Below are 23,839 nucleotides of genomic sequence, written 5' to 3'. Positions count from 1 at the left end.
CTCTTATACTGACAAAAATACCCGCACAAGTTAGACAAGTACTGAAGTTTTCGTTCGCATTATGGAAGTAAAGAAAATAAAAAAATAAGGAGTAGGCTATGTTTGTTCTCACAAATTCGTGACAAAATACCTACACATATTTTAAGTTGTATTAACCCCCCATCCCAAACAAAGCTAATAAATTATAAAATATAAATTATAAATAAAATTGTAACACAAAAAAACCCATTGTGTGCAAGTTCCACCGCCACTTGTAGATTCTCACGCTATTCTCGTTGTATATTTATATATTTTTTCCAAAGCACGGGGGCCGAGAGTGTCAGAAAAGTCTCATTCTCACTCTATAAATTCGCGTGGATTACGAAACAGACATTTCAATGCCAATAAAAACTACCACATCAAGAAAAATATCGCAGATCAAAAAGACCAAACTATGGGCATTTTTTTCAATAAATGAAAAGGACAGAAATCAGTGTGACTGGATCACGCCCCGTTGCACTGCCCTCCACAGCGATTGGTTCATGGGAAAGAGAGCAGGGTTAAAACCCAGAGCGGTTAAATACACAGGTATTGAACCGAAGAGCACGCCACAGTCCGTGGAGGAATTTCCATAGTGGAGGAAGCAGTATATTGAATATTTAAAAGAAAAAGCCTTAAGGACTTAGAAGTTTTGCACTGAGAAAGCTCACCTGTTCAACGCACTTTGGCTCTGTGTAAGTGCTCGCTTTTGAATTTTGTGTAAGTTAACTGCTTAAGTGCAGATTTTCACATCTCAGGATTCCGAGGAGAGCGTGATGAAGTGCAGGCGGCCGCAGAGGAGCATACGGGTGATGAGTGTCGTTCATTGGGCTGTGATGCTGGGATTGATTCAGTCTGGCGCGCTTGGCGCGCGGAGATTCCGCGGAGGTCGAAACCCGCAGCCGCGGCGTGCGCTGCCCTCCGCGCATTCCCGCGACCGCGCCGAAACCACCGAGAGCTTCTCACTGGATTTCACAGCCGTGGAAGAAAACATGGACAATTTCATGACTCAGGTGAAGAACCTCGCGCAGTCTCTCTACCCGTGCTCGGCCCAGAAGCTCGACTACGACATGAAGTTACATTTCCTGGAGAATACATCAGTCACCTGTAACGACGGGACCCCAGCAGGGTAAGACAACGAGCCGGTTACAATCACATTGTTAGGTAACCCAGCGGGCTGCCTACTTAAACAATATTTGGGCATCGCAAGCGCGTGCGGCATCATCTAAGGCGCGTTCCGACTCGCACCATAGTCTCGACCGTTATTGTTGTCAAAGCCTGTACAGTAAAACTGAGGCATCACAGTCTTAATTTAATTTATACATTATAATAGAAAGACTGTATACGTTCCTTACATTGTCAGAAGAGAAATATTATCATGCGTCTATTAACCGTAACATTGTTATTTCAAACTATGCATTTTGCTTTTTACCCATAAAGTCTACTTTAACATCATTACATCCTCACTCTTAAAAATAAAGGTTCTTTATTGGCATCTGTGGTTCCAATAAGAACCTTTAACATCCATGGAACATTTCCATTGAACAAAAAAGAGGTTCTTTAGAGTATTAAAATGTTCTTATCACTAAAAACTGATTCTTTTGAAAAGTGTTCACTGAAATGTTCTTTGGGGAACCAAATATCATTCAAAAACACCCTTTTGGGACCTTTTTTTTTTTTCTTCTATTCCTACCTTGTTACTGTCATTGCTTCCTGATTTTAGTTGGAGTTTCAACTCCATGTGCTTAAGAAAAAGCTTTAACTTTGGCACTACGCTGGTTTTACTTAAAAGTAGTCAATAGTGAATATGTGGTCCCTATACTAAAGTGTTACGGGTTTGAGATATAAATGAATTGCTATGAGAGTGTGTTGTCCAGTACATCCATTTATCAGTGACCTGACAGTTTCATGCTAGGCAAATCAGGTTTTAAAGCATTAATGTTAATATTAATCCAATAATACAAATGTAAGGTGTAAGTTGAGGTTGAGAAGTGAGAATAAATAGTAATACAGTGACAGGTGGGCAGGGCTTGAGGATGGTAAGAGGGAAATATGTGTTCAAATGTGATCTATAGGTTGAGTTTGCAGTATTTACAGTGGCAGTGCTGTACAATATCTGCATGTGAGTTGATGTGCAAATGAGGTAGACATGACAAGCACATAAAATGCCCAATTTCAGTGGCATCCCTCCAACTGGTTTTTGTGCACCTGCCACTGCTGATCATTCAAAATTAATATCTATTTTATTTTTTATGTTATACTCTCAGAAAAAGCTGTCTATGTTTCTGCAAACATCAGAACATGTCCCAAAGCACCATGAGGGGCACATCGTCCCCAGAGTAAATGCCAATCGTTATGGGTTTTCATTGGCCAGTTCACATTCCCACATCAACCCTCAAGTATTGAACTGAAGAGTGTTTTGTTGTTGTTGTTGAATGCATCCCTGCTCTGATATACCTGCTGATTGAAACTGACAAGCTAATTGGCTAAATTGCCCAATTAGGATATATATTGGAATTCTAATGAAAGCTAGTAAGAGCATATGCTTTGACTATTGTCATGTTTTGTGATATTGAGGGTTTAGAGACAAAATACAAAATGACTGCATTTTTTTTATAATATGTATAATTTTTTAGACACCAGTCACATCATTACATGACATACCTGAGCCTCTGCTGTTTCAAATTTAAATTTTAACCACTGAAGTTAAAAATTTCGACTCTTGTAGAATGTAAAAGTGGGGACAGATGTACAGAAGTAGAAAATGTGATCCAGCTGTGTGTAAGTAGTACTCTTTCCTTGCGACAATAGGCTAATGTTGACAATGCAAAAAAATCTATGGGAGCAACAACAGTGATATCAATACATCTTGTAAATCTATCTTGCGAAGAAAGCTCATTAATCTTTTTGGTTCCTTCTATACAGTGAACAAACTATTCTAGAGCATCATTCTCATATAAAACTTCAATATGCCTTATATTCATGCAGATCTGCTGAATCAGAAATAATTGTTACATTCAAAAACTGTTTATCTAAAGCATTTTGAGCATATTTTATGCATGTCGCATATATGCACATCACAGTGTTTTGGAGTTAAATAATATACACAGAAAAATGGGTTTTCATATTTGCCATCATTTGTAATTAACACAAATATCTCTGCATAAGATCTAAATAGTTAAATGATGACACGGAAAACTAAAAACTGATCATCTGTACTTGACTTCTTGCAAAATCCCAATGTTCCCATTTAAGAATCACATTATAAGTGCAATTCTTATATATTAGCTTGCTTTGCTGAAAGAGAATCAAACTCCATGCTGATCCTCTCTAATGCACAGAAGCTGTGATGTTTTTGGCATTGGCCCACGTTCTCTTTCAGATCTGCAGTCATTGCTTGTAGAGAAGTTCTCCTGTGTGTCGTGTGATAGGCTGTTACACATGGATGGATTCCACAGGTCATACTACTGAAAAGCTTTTATGATCAGGCTTATCCTAATTTTTCAGCATTTATAAAAACCTTTACTGAATGTTCGCGTTAATTTTATGAGAGCTATCAGACTTGCAGCCTAAGCTTTATAAGCTGTAATGTAGCCTAATGAAACAGAAATCGTTGGCGTGTAAGAAGTGGTCTGGAGGGTAATAGTGAGAAATGTACACCATATGCCAAAAATGTGGTCACCAGTGGCATCGTTTGGATGAGAATTAAAGCTGTCTTTAATTATGGCAGACTGATGCCCCTCAAAGTAACAAGCTGAGCCACAACTGTAACTTTTCTCACACAAGCAAAAAGGGACTGAAGTTTGAGCTGGAAAGAGTTTACACAATGGCTGAACGCCCTCTTGTGGATACAATGAACTTTGCAGCCCTGAACAATTTCTTGATAGATTATCATCCCTTGTGAAAAAGAAAAATGTACTTATTATTAAAGTAATATACTTTAAAAGAATATACTTATGTGCAAACTGAATGTAATGGAATGTTTTCAGATACTTTATTGCATATTTATTGCAATATAACAAACATTTATTATAGTTTTAAATTAAAATTGTGTTACTTATGAGTGCTTTTGACTTAAAGGGTTAGTTCACCCAAAAATGAAAATTCTGTCATAATTTACTCACCCTCATGTCGTTCAAAATCTGTATAAATTTATTTGTTCAGTTGAACACAAAGGAAGATATTTTGAAGAATGTGTTAAACTGAACAGTTTTGGGGCACCATTGACTTCCGTAGTAGTTTTTTTTTTTTTTTTTTTCTACTATGGAAGTCACTGGTGCCCCAAAGTGGCCTGGGTACAAACTTGCTTCAAAATATCTTCCTTTCTGTTCAACAGAACAAAGAAATGTATACAGATTTGGAACCACTTGAGTGTGAGTAAATGATGACAGAAGTTTCATTTTTGGGTGAACTAAGTCTTTAAGTAGAACTTGCATCTTTATATGTCATTTTATGTCATTTCATAATTCTGTTGAAAAATGGTTAAAGTGTACTATTGAATGTACTGTCAATTATTTATGGCTATGTATTTGAATATATTTACACTAGGGCTGGGCGATATATCGAATGCTTTTGTCACGCGCATTTCGTCAGTAAAGCCGGTTCCCTGATTACCGCTAAATCGCCATCACCTGCTTTCAAATGGAGCGGCATTTAATAGACAGAGCCGTAGTTCACTGATAAGCCACGCAATATCGCGTTCAATATCGATATGAATCGCCGTCGATATTGAACGCGATATTGCGTGGCTTATCAGTGAACTACGGCTCTGTCTATTAAATGCCGCTCCATTTGAAAGCAGGTGATGGCGATTTAGCGGTAATCAGGGAACCGGCTTTACTGACGAAATGCGCGTGACAAAAGCATTCGATATATCGCCCAGCCCTAATTTACACATTTGTTGCAATTTAGTATAATTAAATGTATATTAACTTTAAATGTAACTTCTAATAACACACTATAGTTTAATTTAAATTTAAGTATTGTACATGTGCTTTAGTATGTTAGTCAACACATCAAAATAAGTGCACTTTAAAGCATGAAAAAAGATGATTAAAACAATAATTTACAATGTAGTTTGACATTACAGTGTGCTCTCTGTAAGTACTCTATTTTCTGCAAATACTGAATAAAAAAAATACACTTTTAAGATTTGAGCTACACTACAAGTGCACATTCAGTAATCGGACTTCTTTGTGACACTTGCATTGTGCATTACAATATTGTCTTCTTCAGAACAAGGTCAATAATTAGATTACTGCTGTCCATGTAAACATACACTATATCGGCAAAAGTATTGGGACACCCCTCCAAATCATTGGATTCAGGTGTTCCAATCACTTCCATGGGCACAGGTGTATAAAATCAAGCACTAGGCATGCAGACTGCTTCTACAAACATTTGTGATAGAATGAGTCGCTCTCAGGAGCTCAGTGAATTCAAGCATGGTACTGTGATAGGTTTCCACCTGTGCAATAAGTCCAGTTATGAAATTTCCTCACTACTAAATATTCCACGGTCAACTGTTAGTGGTATCATAACAAAGTGGAAGCAATTGGGAACAACAGCAACTCAGCCACAGTAGGACACGTAAAATCACAGAGCGGGGTCAGCGCATGCTGAGGCGCACAGTGCGCAGAAGTCATCAACTTTCTGCAGAGTCAATAGCTACAGACCTCCAAACTTCATGTGGCCTTCAGATTAGCTCAAGAACTGTGTGTAGAGAGCTTCATGGAATGGGTTTCCATGGCCGAGCAGCTGCATCCAAGCCTTACATCATCAAGTGCAATGCCAAGCGTCGGATGCAGTGGTGTAAAGCACACCACCACTGGACTCTAGAGCAGTGGAGACGTGTTCTCTGGAGTGACGAATCACGCTTCTCTCTCTGGAAATCTGATGGACGAGTCTGGGTTTGGCGGTTGCCAGGAGAACGGTACTTGCCTGACTGCATTGTGCCAAGTGTAAAGTTTGGTGGAGGGGGGATTATGGTGTGGGGTTGTTTTTCAGGGGTTGGGCTTGTCCCCTTAGTTTCAGTGAAAGGAACTCTTTATACTTCAGCATACAAAGACATTTTGGACAATTTCATGCTCCCAACTTTGTGGGAACAGTTTGGGGATGGCCCCTTCCTGTTCCAACATGACTGCGCAAGAAGCAAGTCCTGACCTCAACCTGATAGAACACCTTTGGGATGAATTAGAGATCAAAAATTCCCATAAACACACTCCTAAACCTTGTGGAAAGCATTCTCAGAAGAGTTGAGGCTGTTATAGCTGCAAAGGGTGGGCCAACTCCATATTAAACCCTAAGGAATAAGAATGGGAAGTCATTAAAATGAATGTGCACATAATGGCAGGCGTCCCAAAACTTTTGGCAATATAGTGTAGCTGTCTTTTTTAGGATTAGAAATCATATTTTGTTGACCGAATACATGCTGACAGTAATCTTGAGAAAACTGTATAATTCATAACTATTTTAACTGAATTGTTATTTGAATGTATATATAAATAATTAACATAAGAACAGATGGCATATCTAGTCTGCAAGTATAGGTTTAATGGCAGTCTGCTTTATTGTAGGTACTACCTGAAGGAGTCCAAAGGAAGCAGACGGTGGTTAATATTTCTGGAGGGTAAGTGTGATGCTTTCAGTCATCAGAATATCTTCTGTGGAATTCAGACCCCTATTTCATCCCTGTTGATGCTGAACATGTATGAAATGCGTCTCTCTGCAGGTGGCTGGTACTGCTTCAACAAAGAGAACTGTGACAGCAGATACGAGACAATGAGGAGGCTCATGAGCTCCTCCAAATGGCCACAAACCAAGACAGGTTAGAAATTCCAATAGTCTGTCAACAGAAGTGTGACTGCTAATAGCATCACTAAAAGGCTTATTCAGACTTTTGATATACAAAGATGGAATGAATGGGAGAAAGTGCAACGCGCAATAAGTACCTCCTTCTAAATAAAAGAGCAAATCACTAATTGGTAATTGACCCTTCGCCGGGAGTTTGATTGACAAGCGATCTAACCAAGATCGAAGGGTAAATTGCATCACTGCAGCTGCCTTTGATTTGCATGATATGGGTGTTTAAGATAAACTTTAGACACTTAGACATTTAATTGTAAGCTTGGTGAACAGTTTTAGAGAATTTGATGTTTCCCCATTCAAAGAGATATGAGCTGTACTTGCATGACTGAAATAGCTGAAGTGTTTCAAAGATGGCCGCCCAGTGGAATGACTTGCCTTAAAGGGACTTTGTTGAGACCCAGGCCAAGTTTTTTGGCTTGATAAACATACATAAACTAGATTTCAAACAGTTATACGAAGTCAATTTTCATTTCTGTTATTTTGCACTGTTATTTCATAGTTCTGTATATATTTATTTTAACTGCAGGCACAGGAATACTGTCTTCACTTCCAGAGGAAAACCCACACTGGTGGAATGCCAACATGGTGTGAGTATCCCACTAGTGTATATACCCTTTTTTTACACTTTAGATGAAACGGTCGTTTTCATTGTGGTTATGTTGGCACAGATTTCGACCTGAAGTCTTTGTGTTTTCTACTTTTCAGGTTTATCCCATATTGCTCAAGTGATGTATGGAGTGGAGCCACACCAAAAACTGATCAAAGTAAGACTCAAATTATATCTGAAAGATGATATATTTAGTACTATGTTAAACAGAAGGGTCCAAATGCCAGTGAGACCACACTGAACCTGGACCTGAATACTTTAACTTGAAAAAATAGAATGTTAAATGTCCTAATTGAACTAAGGCCTAATCCTGGTTTAATCTAAACCCTGTCTGTGAAACCAGGCCTTAATATCTTAAATCTAAAACAATGACCCAAAACCTTTGATTGGTATATCAAAGTGCCAATATATTACCACTTTATACCATCACTGTACTCTAGTACAGTAGGCTACTATAATTTTCTTGTAATGACAGTCCGACATCTACCTGATCTCTTGTATAGCTATTATAAGCTAGTTAGCACTAGCCGCTCATTAATTGGTTGTTTATTGTGTACAGATGACTATGCGTTCATGGGTTCACTGATTATAAAGGAAGTTGTGAAGGATCTGCTCACCAAAGGTCTGGACAATGCCAAGATACTGCTGTTAGCTGGAAGCAGGTGAGTCCATATTACAGACCATAGTTTCTGACTCCGATATCTGTGACTGATGTTGACTAAATGTGTGCATCTTGTCCACAGTGCGGGTGGCACTGGGGTTTTGCTGAATGTGGATCCAGTATCTGAGCTCCTGGAGGAATTGGGTCACACAAACATCCAGGTCAGGGGTCTATCTGACTCGGGCTGGTTCTTGGACAACAAACAGTACCGCTGCACTGACTGTGTGGACACTATCAACTGTGCGCCCACCGAGGTCATCAAGAGAGGAATCAAGTAAGAATATTATGTTTGTTGGACCATATGCACTGATTGGAAAAACATTTTATTTAAAAAAAAAAAAAAAAAATATATATATATATATTATTGACAACTTCTGTTATTGCTTACTATCAGGATGTGAAGAGAGTTTCAATCAGTATAACAAAAGTGTTTATGAAAAGCATACCCTACCTTTAACATAGACAAATTTGATCTTGCTGTTGCTCATGCTTAAGGTTTATGGATTTAAACAAACCTCTAACCTTAAGGACAGTTACATTGTAGAGTTTTAATGGGGATATTGTGTTGCAAGTGACTAAAAGTTGATGAAATCCATTGAGCAATAAGAATTTCAGAGAGGTGAGTCATATTGTTCTCGCAGAAATACAATTTGCTGTATTTCCACTTATTTTTTAAAGAGGACTCGACTACACCTACACCTACAAAACAGATTTTGCACATTTCATGTCTTTGTGGCACTATTCCATAGTTTTAAAAAAGACTAATCCGTATGCTTCAAGTCGAATAATGATGTTAACTTGAAGTGTGCTATTTTGGAAAAAACTAATTTTGTACTAAGTATATTTTAATTGTAAGTAAATTTCAGTAAAGCATAAGTTTAAGTGTATATAGTGTACTTTTATCTGCTAAATTGGAAAAACTTTATGTATACTTAGTATACTTTAAGTATATGCCTGTGTAGGGACTAATTACATATGTAATGTTTTGGTGGAGGTGGAATGAAGGCATACAGCAGAAGGAGTGAGAATCCAAACGCAGTTTAAGAATAGCTATAATCCAAGGTCTTAGTCCATACCAGGCAGATACTGACTGGTTTTTGGACACCTGTGCAATAATCATGCTGTCTAATCAGCATCTTGATATGCCACACCTGTGAGGTGGATGGATTATCTTGGCAAAGGAGAAGTGCTCACTAACACATTTTTTTTTTAACAATATTTGAGAAATAGACCCTTTGTGTGTATAGAAAAAGTCTTAGATCTTTGAGTTCAGCTTATGAAAAATGGGGGCAAAAACAAAAGTGTTGCATTTATAATTTTGTTCAGTGTATAATCAGTCCGTACACACATACACTCCATGAAGAAACACCAGGGGCCTGTACCATGAAGCTGGATTAGCTGGCTAGCCAGGTAAGTTTCAGATTAGTTTGCACCAATCCTGGGTTTTAGGTACCATGAAAGTGACTTGGCTTTTAGCGGTGTTCATCGCCATGGTAACTTACGCTCCACGGCTAACCTGCTCCGGGGCAGGTTATGTTCAGGGTTAGAGATCTCAAACTGAAATTGGACCAATCAGGTGTAAGCAAAGTGACACTGACACACCCAACGCAATAAAGTCACTCCCCCAGTTTCTCTTCCTCCAAATTAAAGGTCATTATATAGTAAAAACAAATATTTAATGATGAAATTGTCTGATTTTAATGATAATATAATTTATATATGATTTGTATATGATCTATATTTTTATTAATCCATTACACACATGCAAGTTTAGTTTAACAGTTGTTATTAAGCACTTAGTTTCAATGAATATTGATCATATGTAGGCTAATATAAATAAGGTGTAAATATACTATTTAAATATGACTACATGTGAGCTTGTATGTTTGAGTCTCTATCTCTATATATTATTAACCAAATAAACTAACTTCACTTGGACTGATAGAGAAAGATCATTTCTTTTATTTGTCCTCTTTCAAAGATAAGTATTTTCCATTAGTGTAAATGCGTTTAAATTCTTAATTTTCAGTGAATTGAATCTCGCTGGCTCTCTCGTGAGAAGTGAATCACAGTTTATTTCTGTTGCAAGGCATGTGATTGGCTGTTCACCACTGATGTCACAGATTCATGTGCACACACTTCACAAACTCAGGATCAAAGCCTGAGTTGACAGAGAAAGTTGATGATCAGCATCATGGTACCAACAAAGCCGGATTGGAGTGGTTTGGTTTTGTCAACTCGAAACTAATCCTATAACCCTGAGTTTGTTCATCTACCATCATGGTACAGGCCCCAGAACTGCTCGAAATGCCAACAGAAAATGTCAACCAAAACAAACAAGACTTCATAAAGAGTACAGGGCAAAACGCCCAGAGTTTATGGAAACACTGAGGGACGAGACTGCCATCTGCTGGTACTTAAGGGTACTGCAGCTGATGGACATCACAACATGCTTGATTAGTGATATTAAAGTGTACTTTATTTGTGTTATAAGTACATTTCAAATTTATTGTGAGTGTCTTCAAAACACACAAGCAATATACCATGACTATATTATTTTTGAGGTACATTTTCAGTAATAACTTTGACTTATTCAAAATACAAAAAAATTGCACACTTTATATTCAAAAATAATACACTTAGTTATAATATAGCTATACTTTGTACATTATACTTTAAAAATTACAAAATCTTACAAAATACAGTTTAAATGTGCTAACATTCAACTACATTTTAATGAATACATTTGAATGCATAAATAAATAAATAAATAAAATGTAACATCCCTTATGAAGAGACATATTTCAGCAGTTCTTATTTAAACTTCACATGGGTTCAGCAAAACTAAACAAGATAACGTACCATATTTTCATTAAAAGAACACTGAATGATTTAAAAAAATAAAAAATAAATAAATACTGGACCAAAACAAATTACACATTATATTCCATTTTCTGAACGATCTGCTCATTATTACATTCGCATCGCTTCCATATCTGCAGAAACTCATAAAGAACAGGATCTGTTAACAGAATATACAAGAGATAAAGTCAGATGGCACCAAACAATTTATCTTCAGTTTACAGAATGGATAGAATAATTTATGGGAAATACGGGAAATAACCGGTAGGCTTCAATCCACACTTACCTCCAAATAGCAGGACATTTTCTCCTGTACTTTTCACGTAGGCTGTTTTATTTATTATAGTCGCTATCAAGCTCAGTCTGCAATGTTGCTTGTATTCCCAGGAATGAGCAATGCACTTTCTGCTTTCAGTGTTTCATTAAATAGGTAATATATGGTGGCATTGTGACCATCTCACTTTAAATATCTGAAATATATATATTTTTTATGCTTCTTGTGAGAGGTGACCTAACTAGAGTCCTGTTCACACCAACAGAAATGTTCCACATGAAAATTCGGTCTGATTTTCAGCCGTCATTCAATTTATAATGTCCATCGAACCTAATATTCGATGTGAAGAGGCCTAGAGTCTTTCGCATTCCATGTTTACCTTTTTCCTCATGTGAATTTCACAGTGAATTAGACATTTAGGAATGTCATGAACTTCTTGTCGACAGATACTGGGGCGGCGTTGTACCTGAGCGATGCCGACAGGCTTATGAAGGAAAAGAATGGAACTGCTTCTTTGGATATAAAGTTTATCCTACCATTAAACGTGAGTACAGGCACCATCCACGTAGTTCTTCACAGGCAGTATTGAATTTGGTTGTTTGTTAGTTTTAACCAAGTGTGATGTTTCTTTATCACAGGCCCTGTGTTTGTAGTACAGTGGCTGTTTGACGAAGCCCAGCTAACGGTGGACAACATTCATCTGACGGGTCAGCCGGTTCAGGAGGGTCAGTGGCGTTATATTCAGAACCTGGGGACAGAGCTGAGGAACACTCTGAAGGATGTCCCGTAAGTATGACTTGGCACTTTAGAGATTCTTTGTGAAGATAGCTTGAATGCTCATTTGATGTGAATACTTTTTTGCTGTTTCTGATGATCTGCTTTTCACCTCCAGTGCCATGTTTGCTCCAGCCTGCCTTTCGCATGAATTCATAACAAGAAAGTAAGTCATCTTTTTGATTTTGTGCATTTCTACTTGTAGATCAGGAGTAGATTTGTACCACTTTTCAAGTTATTTATATAAAGTTATAAATAATCATATACAGTATAAAGTGCTATTTTTCCCATGATGGACTAGTGAGATGAGCGAGACATTCATCGAGTTGCTCTGCCCTATTGTGTTTGTTGTAGTTACTGGACTGACGTTCAAGTCAAGGGCACGTCTTTACCCAGAGCGCTCCACTGCTGGGATCGCAGTCTACAGGAAAACAGCAGAAATAATAAATCCCCTCCCAAAGGCTGTCCCGTGCACTTGATCGACAGCTGTCCATGGCCTCACTGCAACCCGACGTGCCCAACAATCCGAGATCAGTCGACGGGACAGGAGATGAACGTTATCCAGTTCCTCATGCACATGGGTTTTGACGTACAGAAGATGGCCCACCAGCAAGGCATGGACCCAAGTAAGCTACTGGGCATGCTCAGCAGTGGCAGCTAAATGCTGTGGAAGGACTCGCTCCCAGTTGGGGCTGTGCTTCCCATCAGTCTGTTTTGATACCTCCAACCCCTTCACCCACCTCAGCTTTGACCTCATGCTGAGCCCTGCCTTTAGTCGGGGCTCTGTGCCAACTCTCTACGGGCTTCCATCTCCAGATCCCCCCATTAATGATCAATTTAAGAGTCCAAATGGCATTGTTTTGCTCCAGCGTATATTACCCATGCAGATTATTCTCACTGAGCAGCTTGGAGATGATGGAGATGCCCAAAACAGAGATTTGGAACGGAGCCCTTGTCAGATCCACCTCAGTTAAACCATGGGCTGCTGACTGTTCAAACGTTCCCAACACAACACCGTACCGGTGAAAGTACTGATGAACCATGTAACCGGTTAAAGGTACACCTGCATCTCTGCTCTTAATTTATCTTTTGGTTATAAAAGTATCACGAATGTAATCCAGTTTTACGGATCTTCAGCATTGTTGTTTGCTTTGTGGTTTGTATCTTATTTTCTTTTGTTACCAGTATATTTAGCCACAGTTTATTAGAGTTTTATATGTCCATTCAGAGAAAGAAAATACAGAGAGAGTACGGATATTGTCGATTATAGAGTTTATAATCTGCAACACGGATTATAGAGTTTATGAATTACATGTAAAATATATATTGGATCTACTCAAGACTATAAAGAATCGTATAAACAGGATCTTCGGAACAGACAGACTCACGTGTGTGGAAAGCACTGGATCACCTTACTCTAAACCCAACATCATTCTTGGAGTATAGCTAAGTTATTTTCTGAAATGTCTCATTAATAATAATATTTAAAGGAATAGTCAGTCCCATAATAATAATTCTGTCATCTTTAACTAACTCCAATGCCAATCCATCCAAACATGGATCTTTTTTTTCTCTCAGTAGAACATAGCTGGAGAACTTTTAAAGAATGTTCAAGCTTCTGTTCTCTATATCATCAAAGTATATGGTCATTTATACTGCCAAAAGCCAAAAAGGATATAAAAACACAGTAAAAGTAGTATCATAGTTGTCATACACTATATTCTAAGTCTTCTGAATCCAGTTGAGGCCCAACTATGACACCAAAACGATAACTATAATGATAACTATATGCAACAGTCAACGGTTGGGTTCCAGAGGTGAAAACTCCATTCAATTTCTCCATAGGGAAAATGGATTTTTAACGATAGCTTATAAACCTTTAAAGACAGCCCTACTGTGAGCTGCGAGGTTTTTAAAGCTGTTGGACCACATTATTTCAATTTCGTTTTAAAATAATCGTGTTTAGGCAGGAACACACCAAGTCGACGCCGACCAACCAGTGATGAAAGCAGACTGCGGGGTTGGCTCATGTCAGCAGCGTGTCAAAAGTTGCCCTGACATACCAAACCGAGGCTCGACAGCCAAGTAGCACGTCCGTTCTGCGCCTGCGCAAGATGCCTTCCTGTACCAGCAGGTGGCAGTAGCTGAACAGCAATCAGAATGATCAGATGGCCCGACGGACCGACGAGCTCTGGCGCCGATTCAACATGTCGAATCGGCCGGAAAAACGAGGACCAACTTCAGCCGACGGTGCAGAACTCACTGAGAAAACTTAGTCGCCCGATGGACAAAAACTGCCTGACGGCCGACCGTCGGCTTGGTGTGTTCCTGCCTTTTAACAGCAGAATTTGTGGTGAAAAACTACATTACCCATGATGCTGTGTAGAAAATTTCACCAGAGTCAAAAGATCTTGTTAGCTCCACCCACTCCCATGAAGCATTGCGAATAACTTAATCAAGTTGTTCTCCATACACTCTCAAAATACTTAAATGCTTGTAACTACATGCATATTTTGCAATGAAATACACACTCCTATAATCAACATTTTTAAATGAATGGTTTTATATTTTATATTTAAAGTTTTCATTAGTTCACATTGCTTCATGGGATTGTAGTTCTTTCCCTCACTAAAGCAAAACTGCAGTCTTTGTCATTTTGTCTGATTTTCAAACTTTTCTTTGCTTCAAATCAAAGTTTGTAATGTTATGATTTACCTCATAGCTGGTTGGCTTGGTTCATGGCTTATAACAGGTAAACTTTTTTGAAGCGCCTATGGGAAAAATGAATGGAAAACATCCTTCCGGAACTAGCGAAACTATGTTTTTAACATTATAGTTAGTCCTTGATGTGAATAGGCATTTATTCCCTTTTTGCCATAGCTATCAAATCTCATTTGTGGTCAAGCTGACACAGCAAACATTGGCTTTTGACATGAGACCTTTTCTCATAAAACCTCTTAGCTAAACACGAGCGAATGACATGACAATATGGAGCATGATAGTAGTTCAATAGGGAACTACTTTAGATTGCCTTTTTGGAGACTTTTGTGGCAGTGTACATACATGTGTGTTTGTATGTAAATCAGAAGGTAGGACATTGAAAACTGTTCATGAGGGTGAGTAAATGATGTCAGAATTTAAATTTTTGGGTAAACTATTCCTCTATGGTACAAAATACATATATCTTCACAAATAATGGATGAAATGCAAATTCCCACAAACATATCCTCCTTTTTCATAGTCACATTTCAGGCCAGCAATGTCCTGAATGTGACCCTGCTACTCAGGTTGGTTCTCTATACCTTTTTGGTATACCTTCAGTTTAACTCGTTCACATTGTATTAAAAGGGGTATTTCACTCATTTCATTCACTCATTTTCTTTTCAGCTGTGTATAAACTCTTGGGACATTTTTGTCTTAGTATCTTAATGGTAAATAAGCAAAATGACATTGTTTGAGTGCAATTCCCCTTTAAAACCACCATTGTACTAACATGACAGTAAGATGATGGTTGATCACACATTTATCAATGCAAATTCTCACACAATTGGGAGAGGCTATTATGCTCTGTATCTATGTATATGTTTTGTTAACAGCTGACTCTTCTGAGAGTACTTTTGTCAAATGAAGACATTCTAGACTGTTAAAATATTTAATAGAAAATTACTTTTTAATATAATTTTTTTTATGTAGCGGTCTAATGAAAAAATAAATAAATCAGCCAAAAGAAAAGAAAACAACAGAGATGTGAAGGTATTACTAATTGCTATTTTGTTCGATAACATATTTTTTTAACAGAAAACTCAATCTACATTGCTAAGCTGCATATTTATTTTATGTAAATCATATTTATAATGCTATTTTCACAGAGAAGTGATTCTTTGTAAATTGTAAATAATTCTGTTTTTTTTTTCTTGTGTTGAATGCATGTTTGTGTCCCTGAGAGAAAACATTACAGTTATTCCAAAGAAACATTTAATATTGCCTTTTCATTTTTAACATATTTAACACCCCAGTGTCCACCTCATGGTGTTACTGAATTATGAACCTATTTTACTTCCATAATCTTTCAATATATCATCATAATTTTGAGTGCAACAGGAGTAAAGTAACACATTACTTTTAAATTGACAACAAAATAGTTACTTTTTCAAATAATTGACGCAAGTAACTTTGTTTTCCCATTTATTGAATGACAGCTCTCCTGTCCCCGTGTTGAGGGAAGGTTCAGATCCATTGTGTGCGCTGTGAAAACATGATGGTGTTTACTCATAAAAAAACTTCAGTATTCCTCAAAATGAATAAAAACTGTGAAATGCAAACGCAGAATACACAAAAATACACAAATATACTTTATTGATTTAATCTCACTTTATTAACCAATGTCTTTACTGTTGACTTTCAACGTTCCAATTCAACCATACTAATAAGCAAAAAATTACTTCAGGTGAACATCACAGTTGTGTTTATTTTTTTAGTTTTTTGTTGTTAATGTAAGAGTGTTGAACTTTCTTCTCCTGTATCTTACAAGAACAGGAGCACAGCTGAAAGGTTTGTTTGAGCTGCGCCCTCTACTGTACAGGTGTAAATATGCATTTCCTTCAGTCTAATGGGGCGTTAACACCAGACGCGACTTGTGCAAATAAATCATGCTATTTGTGCGTAGTTGGACGCTTGAACTAGGGATGGGTAAATGAAGCCTCATGAAGCACTGAGGCTTTCCCCTGACTGTTCCGGGAAAAGATTCAAAGCTTCAAGAGTGTCAAGAACAGCGCCATCTGGTGCTTATTTAAAACATATCAGCCAGAAGCTTTTGGAAGAAGCTCTGTCAGATGACGTAACCACCACACGCTCCACAGTTTCAATGTTATGTGTACAAATAAAAGCCTTACCTAATTTACCCTTTAAAGTGTGACAACAAAATATAATATGACCTTACATGATTCAATATGATGTAATGTACTATTTATCTCTACACTCATTCCCTAGTGAAAAAGGACATTGTGTTATAGGATCATCTGTTTTTAAATGTGCTTATGACACTTTGATAGTGCTTGTGTAACTGTAGGAAAGACAGAAAGGGGATAAAATTGTGTTAATTATTTTTATTGACCCATCAACCAGACTGAGCCAACGAGGACTCGTTAAGTAAGATCTGGGGTTCGAACTTTATGATACGCAAAGCGAAACACGCACGTGATTGGATAGAAAGTGAGGCTTCAATTGTCATCAATCACGTGACCAATACACACCCCGATACGGGGCTTCGCTAGAAATTGTCTCGCATGCGCGATACGCACATCGAAGAATCAGTGTCATACGTAACATCACTAGCTTGAACATTTTGAGTGTACTTGCTTCATTCGCGCGTGAATTTCACTTCACAACAGACACAATTTGCGTCATGGGAGGGACTCTACTTTAAATATGTGTCCCAGATTCTTCCACTTCTTTCTGCACACTTTCTCTGAATAAATAAATCAACTTGTCAGCAGGAAAGTAGTTGTAAAATACGGCGAATAAGCTTAATTTGCCGGCTTTAGCTAGCTTGTAGTCTCAATATGTATATATATATATATATATATATATATGGCTCAAATTGAGTAAAGAGCGTTTTTTACAACTTACCAGATGGTCGGATCTCCACCTTTCTTCCAAGCAGGATCCTTTTTATTCCTGTTTCTATAAAAATACGAAGATGTATCCTACTGCTCCGGGCATCCACATACAGCAACCAGTGCCCAAGGAAGTCGACCGGAAGTTGAAGTCGGCTGCGTGCCGCCATCTTGTAGCAGAACTTCACTTGCGTTAGCATCCCATTGACTCCCATTCATTTTGGCGTCACTTTGACAGTGAATAACTTTACATCTGAGGCATTTAAAGACTCCATTTGTCCATAATTTATTTCTAAAGATACACGACAATGTATAAAGGGCTCCATTACCTTCTATGTTACATTATGGCCCCGTAGAAACAGTTTTTGTAAAAATAGGCTAACGATTGCGTCATAACCACTCGACTTTCTGTCGCGCAGTAGAGAAATGACCGTACAGACAGGAGGAGAAGCTCGCAGGCAATAGTATGCATTAACTTAATATGGCGTACTGGCGTTACATTTTAAAATACTATACAAACTAATTAATCAGAATACTTACTCCTGCTCACTCACGCCAAAGAACTCCCCGCTCAAGCTCGCCGTCTCTGCAAGATTAACGATGGCAGTTTTCATGCACAGCTACTAGAAGATTTACATCTGTCAGACAGGTTGCGGACGTCATCAAGCTTAGTGTGAGTCTGCGCGTCAGAAACGGAAGTGCTAAAAATCGCTAAAAATGGGCTTCACTTGTCTCCATTGAGTTCCAATGGGGTCGCTGTATCCATTTCTTTTACTGTCTATGACAGCGACGATGATTTTGTCCTCCATTGTTGTTTCGGATTTCTGCCTCGGGTCGCTACGTCGTAATCACGTCACTACTAGAGCAAGCTCCTGATTGGTTAATATTCGCCAAAGTTCAGATTTTTCAACTCGCCCGAAACGCTCAATTTGTGCCCTGTCAAAGACGCGATAGACATGTCTTTCGCATCTTTGCATTGACTTAACATGTAAATCACTCGCGCGTAACGCTTCATTCCTGTCTGGTGGGTGTGAACGCACCATGAGGCCTCACTTTAGGTGTGGAAGGTCCTTTACATTCATCAAAAATAGAACTTTTTCTTTGTTATTAAAAACAAAAAAGCAAGCCCAAGTAACTAGGAAATACAATTAGTTTTTAGGTAGAAACGCTATATTGTAACACATTTCTTTTAAAAGTAACTTTCCCCAACTTTGCATAGTACCTTTTGGGTGACACTGTGCCAGTGAGAGCTGTTGAGACATTTTTGATTACTGTAGACAAAGCATCTAAATAAAGCATCTAATTATGAAAATCAACTTCTTGATATAAAACAAATGAAATAATAATAATAAAAAAACAGTAAGCAGTAGTTAATGTAAAAATATTCTACATTAACTCTAAGGATACAATAAAATAATGCCTTGGCTAGTGTTTTTGCTAGGCACTTTTTTTTAAAAAAAAAAGTTTTTTTTGATCTGAATAGTCTTGTACAAAACTGACGAGCAATGTTTCATCTGCTGTTTAATCTGGGGCCATGACACTGCACTTTTTCTTTGAGCCAGACAGATGTGCCAGGGCCTACACCTTGTAACTGTCCCCAAACTTACACACACACACAGATTGCAACCATATGAAACACGACTCCCTGCACTGTTGCTGGACGCAGACATTTGGATTCCCACCCCATTCCACAGTGGAATATAGGGCTCTATTTATAGAGTTGGTGGAGCCCGTGGCCCTGAGCTCGGCAGAACACACTCATTAAAACCGCTTTCCCTAGTACACTTCAACTCGAAGCCCAGCACATGCCAGTGTGTGTGTGAGAGTGGAAACAGTGTTAGAGAGAGTAAAAGTTCTAAAGGTAATCAGTGTTAAAAGTTGTTTGAAGAAACCGGGACCTACGGATACCATCTCATGTGGGATATTACTTGCTCGTCTTCTGTATTATGAAGAGACACTTCAGCTATAGCAGGTGACATTCGACTCGCAAGGAACTTTCTGCGTAGATCCAGTGGTCACGATCAACTCACAAATACCAAGAGAAAGACCTGCGAGGAGAAGGTGGCTATGTAAAGACTCCTGCTGTAAGGTAGTAGGGAGCCGTTGATTGGAATTTGGAACTTGAAGTAAATATCAGCAATGATTTGAATTTAAAAGACAATTCTCTTGTGGTCAAACTGTTGCTTTGATATATCTTGCATGTCAGTTTCTTGAAAATCTAAAAGTACTTATAGCAAAGTGACTGTCCACTCACAAACAGAGAGAACATCTAGAGTTTCTGCTGTAATCTGATCCTACACACACTGCAGTAATTATAAAGCAGAGCTGGGAAGCAGTAAAGGAGATTTGTCATTAAGGCTGCCTAAATAAAGAGGCAGGCTAAAGGGCGAGGTTTGTGGATTCGGCCGCGGAGGTGCAGCGTCACTCATCAAGATCCACCCGAGAGCGGCTCATGGACCCCCAAGGAGGCCACTACCTAAACAAGGCAGCGGTGCTGTCTGGACTCGGCGCTGCCCGCATGTGCCAGCTGCTGCTGGGATGCACCACCATGGCCCTGGTGGCCCACAGTGCGGGATTCAGCGCCACCTATGGCACCTTCTGCATGTTCGTCTGGTGCTTCTGCTTTGCCGTCACACTGTTGGTCTTCACCTTGGACGTGACGAGGCTACACGGGTGCATGCCCATTTCCTGGGACAACTTCACCGTGGCCTTCGCAATGCTGGCCACTCTCATGTACGTCACAGCCTCGATAGTGTACCCCGTCTACTTCCTCAGGTCCGAGTGCCCATCGGAGGGCTGCGAGGTGCGGAACTACCGTATCGCCGTCACCGTCTGCTCCAGCGTCTGCTGCTTCGCCTACGGAGCCGAGGTGTTCATCACGCGGGCCAAGCCGGGGCATGTGGTCGGCTATATGGCCACCGTGTCAGGCCTGCTCAAGGTGGTCCAAGCCTTCATAGCCTGCATCATTTTCGGCGCTCTGGCCAATGACAGTGAATACAACCGCCACATCCCTACACAATACTGCGTGGTGGTCTACAGCCTGTGCTTTGCTGTGACCGTAGTCGTGGTGGCTCTTACCGTCTCGGGGAGAACGTCTTCGCTGCGCTTTCCTTTCGACCGTTTTGTGGTCGTCTACACCTTCCTGGCGGTGCTGCTGTACCTGAGTGCTGCTGTGATCTGGCCGGTTTTTAGTTTCGATAAGAAGTATGGAACCCCAGGGCGACCAAGTGACTGCCCTAGAGGAAAGTGTCCGTGGGACAGCAAGTTGGTGATCGCCGTGTTCACTTGTGCAAATCTGGTGTTGTACTTCACTGATCTGGTATACTCTCAGAGAATACGATTTGTCTCACATTCAGCAGCATAAGGCCATCTCATCTCTAGCCTGGTGGATTTATAAATACTGGAAATGAGGCAGGAAAAGTGTTGTGAAATACAGACATGCCAATAAAATACAGCTGTATGTACTAGTATATTAAAGTATAATTTCTGATTTTTTGTTATTTTTGTTGGTTAGAATGAAAATGTTTGGACTTCCTAATTGCTGGGCTTGAATTTTTCATTGAAGAGTTACTTTGCTTAGTAGAATTAAATCAAAGTTTTGGTGCATACCAATGTAGAATTAACAATGCCTCTCTGCAATTCATTCTCACTGTAACCCTTAAAGGATTAGTTCACTTTAAAATGAAAATTAGCCCAAGCTTTATCCTCATCCTCAAGCCATACTAGGTGTATATGACTTTCTTCTTTCTGATGAACACAATCTGAGTTATATTAATAAAATATCCTGACGCATCCAGGCCTTAAAATGGCAGTGAATGGAAACCAATGAGAATGAAGCTCAAGAAAGTCCATCCATTCATTATTAACGTACTGTACACTTCTCCGGGGGTTAATAAAAGCCTTCTGAAGCGTTGCGTTTGTGTAAGAAAAATATGCATATTTAACAAGTTATAAAGTAAAATATCTAGCTTCTTCCATATTCAACTTTCACAAAAAGGAAGGGTTATTTTTTTTTTGTAAGTTGAATACAGAAGGAGTGGGACATAGTGTAAGTGTTTTGAACTGCGAGAAGCGTTACACTTTCTTCATAAGTTGAATATAGAAGGTGGTCCGGCTATAACTTGTTAAATATGGATATTTTTCTTACACAAACGCATCACTTCAGAAGACTTTTATTAACCCCCGGAGAAGTGTACAGTATGTTTATAATGGATGGATGCACTTTCTTGAGCTTCATTCTCAAATGATATCTATTGTGAAAAGCGCTATACAAATAAATTTGAATTGATTTGAATTAGTTTCCATTCACTGCTATTATAAAGCTTGGATGCGTCAGAATATTTATTAATATAACTTGAATCGTGTTCATCAGAAAGAAGAGAGTCATATAACCCTAGGATGGCTTGAGGGTGAGTAAATCTTGGGGTAATTTTCATTTTAAACTGAATTAATCATTTAATGTAAGGGTGTCCAATCCTGCTCCTGGAGGACTAATATCCTATAGAGTTTAGCTTCAGTTAGCTCCAACACACTTACCTGGATGTTTCTAGTAATCCTGAAGACCTTAATTAGCTGGTTTAGGTGTGTTAAATTAGGGCTGGTGCTAAACTCTGCAGGACAGTGGCCCCCCAGCACATGCCGTTCTAAGGCAGCATGACGTTTTTCCCTTCTGTGGAACATAAAAGTAATCAAAATGTCTTTTATGTTCCACAGAAAGTCATACAGTTTTGGAACAACATGGGGCTGAGTAAATGATGACAGAATATTATTATTATTATTTTTTTTGCCTGAACTATCTCTTTGAGAATTTTATTTATTATCTTTTTATGTCTATTAAAACACTAAGATTGTTGTGGTTTAGAACTGATATTATATGGCTTACTCTAAGTAAAATTAATGTGTATTTTCCCTTAATTTAGCTATACATAATGTTATTATAATTATATGCATTGTTATTTGATTACTAGTATGGCAATTTCCAAACTTGAGAGATCTAAGACCTCTGATTAAAAGAAGAGAATATGTCACTTGTTTATGTATTGTCCACAGAAATAAATCCCATGCATTGTTTTCATGAATGGCCTTAATTGTCATGGTGCTCAGATAGCATCTCTGTTTATCCAGTCAAACTACTCGTCTCAGGCTCTAAAATTAGTTCATTATGTCTTTTTACTATAGTAGGCTATGTAACAATATATTGTTACTTATTCTCAAAATATTTAAATAAATCAAAATAATTAAACTGGATTCTTTTGTGTCAAAGTTTCTTTCTCTTTCTCACCACCACCTCCAAATACCAGCACACAAAAATGTCCAGAAATACAAATTAAGACAATTTTCTGTATAAATATGTGTGGGTGGATGGTTATAGCCTACACTATTATGAAAATGTATTAATTTATTATGTCCTAAAAAGTTAAAGGATTAGTTCACTTTCAAATTAAAATTTCCTGATAATTTACTCACCCCCATGTCATCCAAGATATTGTCCTTTTTTCGTCAGTCGAAAAGAAATTAAGGTTTTTGATGAAAATATTCCAGGATTTTTCTCCTTATAGTGGACTTCAATGACCTCCAAACGGTTTCAGTGCAGGTCTTATCTAGAGAAACCATCGCTCATTTTCTAAAAAAAATAAATAAATAAAAATAACATTTTATACATTTTAACCATGAATGCATATCTTGAACTAGCTCTCTTCTTCTTCTTCTCTATTTGAATTCCAGCAGTGTAGACACTGCTGAGTGTATTTCTGCCCTCCACAGGTCAAAGTTTGAACTAAATTGTCATACAATATGCTAGTGCAAGTATATAACAATTAGTTCAAACTTTGACCTGTGGAGAGAAAAAGAAGAAGAGACGAGCATAGAAGATGAGCATCTATGGTTAAAACGTATATCATTTTTATGTTTGTTTTTTAGAAAATGAGCGATGTTTCTTTAGACTGGGTAAACCCAGCCTGATCTGCCGGCGACTTGATTTCGCCCGGCATCTCAGTCTGGAAACCCGTACATTCATTTCTTCTGCTTCTGTTACACTTTTGCGGGAACCAATCACAGACTGGCTTATCCACCTTGCTCGCTATTGGCGGGTATAACACGATGACGATAGAGAAGCGACGGCAAGCAGCTATTTGTTTACCTTGAACATGGCAGCCACTGAA

At 38.5% G+C, this 23,839-nt stretch overlaps 2 protein-coding genes across 2 annotated transcripts; both read left to right on the top strand.

The window, feature by feature from the left end:
* Nucleotides 1–592: 592 nt before the first annotated feature.
* On the top strand, nt 593–16,003 carry notum1a (notum, palmitoleoyl-protein carboxylesterase a). Its single transcript, XM_067377260.1, has 11 exons — nt 593–1,147; nt 6,594–6,646; nt 6,749–6,844; nt 7,412–7,472; nt 7,591–7,649; nt 8,052–8,154; nt 8,236–8,427; nt 11,736–11,833; nt 11,928–12,075; nt 12,182–12,229; nt 12,418–16,003. The coding sequence occupies exons 1-11, from the start codon at nt 795–797 to the stop codon at nt 12,722–12,724; spliced, it is 1,518 nt and encodes a 505-aa protein (XP_067233361.1). The 5' UTR covers nt 593–794; the 3' UTR covers nt 12,725–16,003.
* A 3,451-nt stretch (nt 16,004–19,454) lies between these two features.
* On the top strand, nt 19,455–21,417 carry LOC137013471 (myeloid-associated differentiation marker-like protein 2). The gene has a single exon (XM_067377254.1). It carries the CDS (start codon nt 20,131–20,133, stop codon nt 21,040–21,042), a length of 912 nt encoding a protein of 303 aa, XP_067233355.1. The 5' UTR covers nt 19,455–20,130; the 3' UTR covers nt 21,043–21,417.
* Nucleotides 21,418–23,839: the final 2,422 nt, after the last annotated feature.

The sequence above is a fragment of the Chanodichthys erythropterus genome, chromosome 3 (assembly GCF_024489055.1).
Source record: "Chanodichthys erythropterus isolate Z2021 chromosome 3, ASM2448905v1, whole genome shotgun sequence".
In the NCBI taxonomy this organism is placed as follows: domain Eukaryota; kingdom Metazoa; phylum Chordata; class Actinopteri; order Cypriniformes; family Xenocyprididae; genus Chanodichthys; species Chanodichthys erythropterus.
The sequence above is the reverse complement of the archived record's forward strand: the minus strand, read 5'-3'. Positions and strand labels throughout refer to the sequence as shown.

Coding starts and splice junctions, on each gene's coding strand:
- notum1a (XM_067377260.1), top strand. CDS start 795: ATGAAGTGCAGGCGGCCGCAGAGGAGCATACGGGTGATGAGTGTCGTT. Junction 6,647..6,748: donor GTGGTTAATATTTCTGGAGG/GTAAGTGTGATG, acceptor GTCTCTCTGCAG/GTGGCTGGTACTGCTTCAAC. Junction 12,230..12,417: donor CATGAATTCATAACAAGAAA/GTAAGTCATCTT, acceptor TGTTTGTTGTAG/TTACTGGACTGACGTTCAAG.
- LOC137013471 (XM_067377254.1), top strand. CDS start 20,131: ATGGACCCCCAAGGAGGCCACTACCTAAACAAGGCAGCGGTGCTGTCT.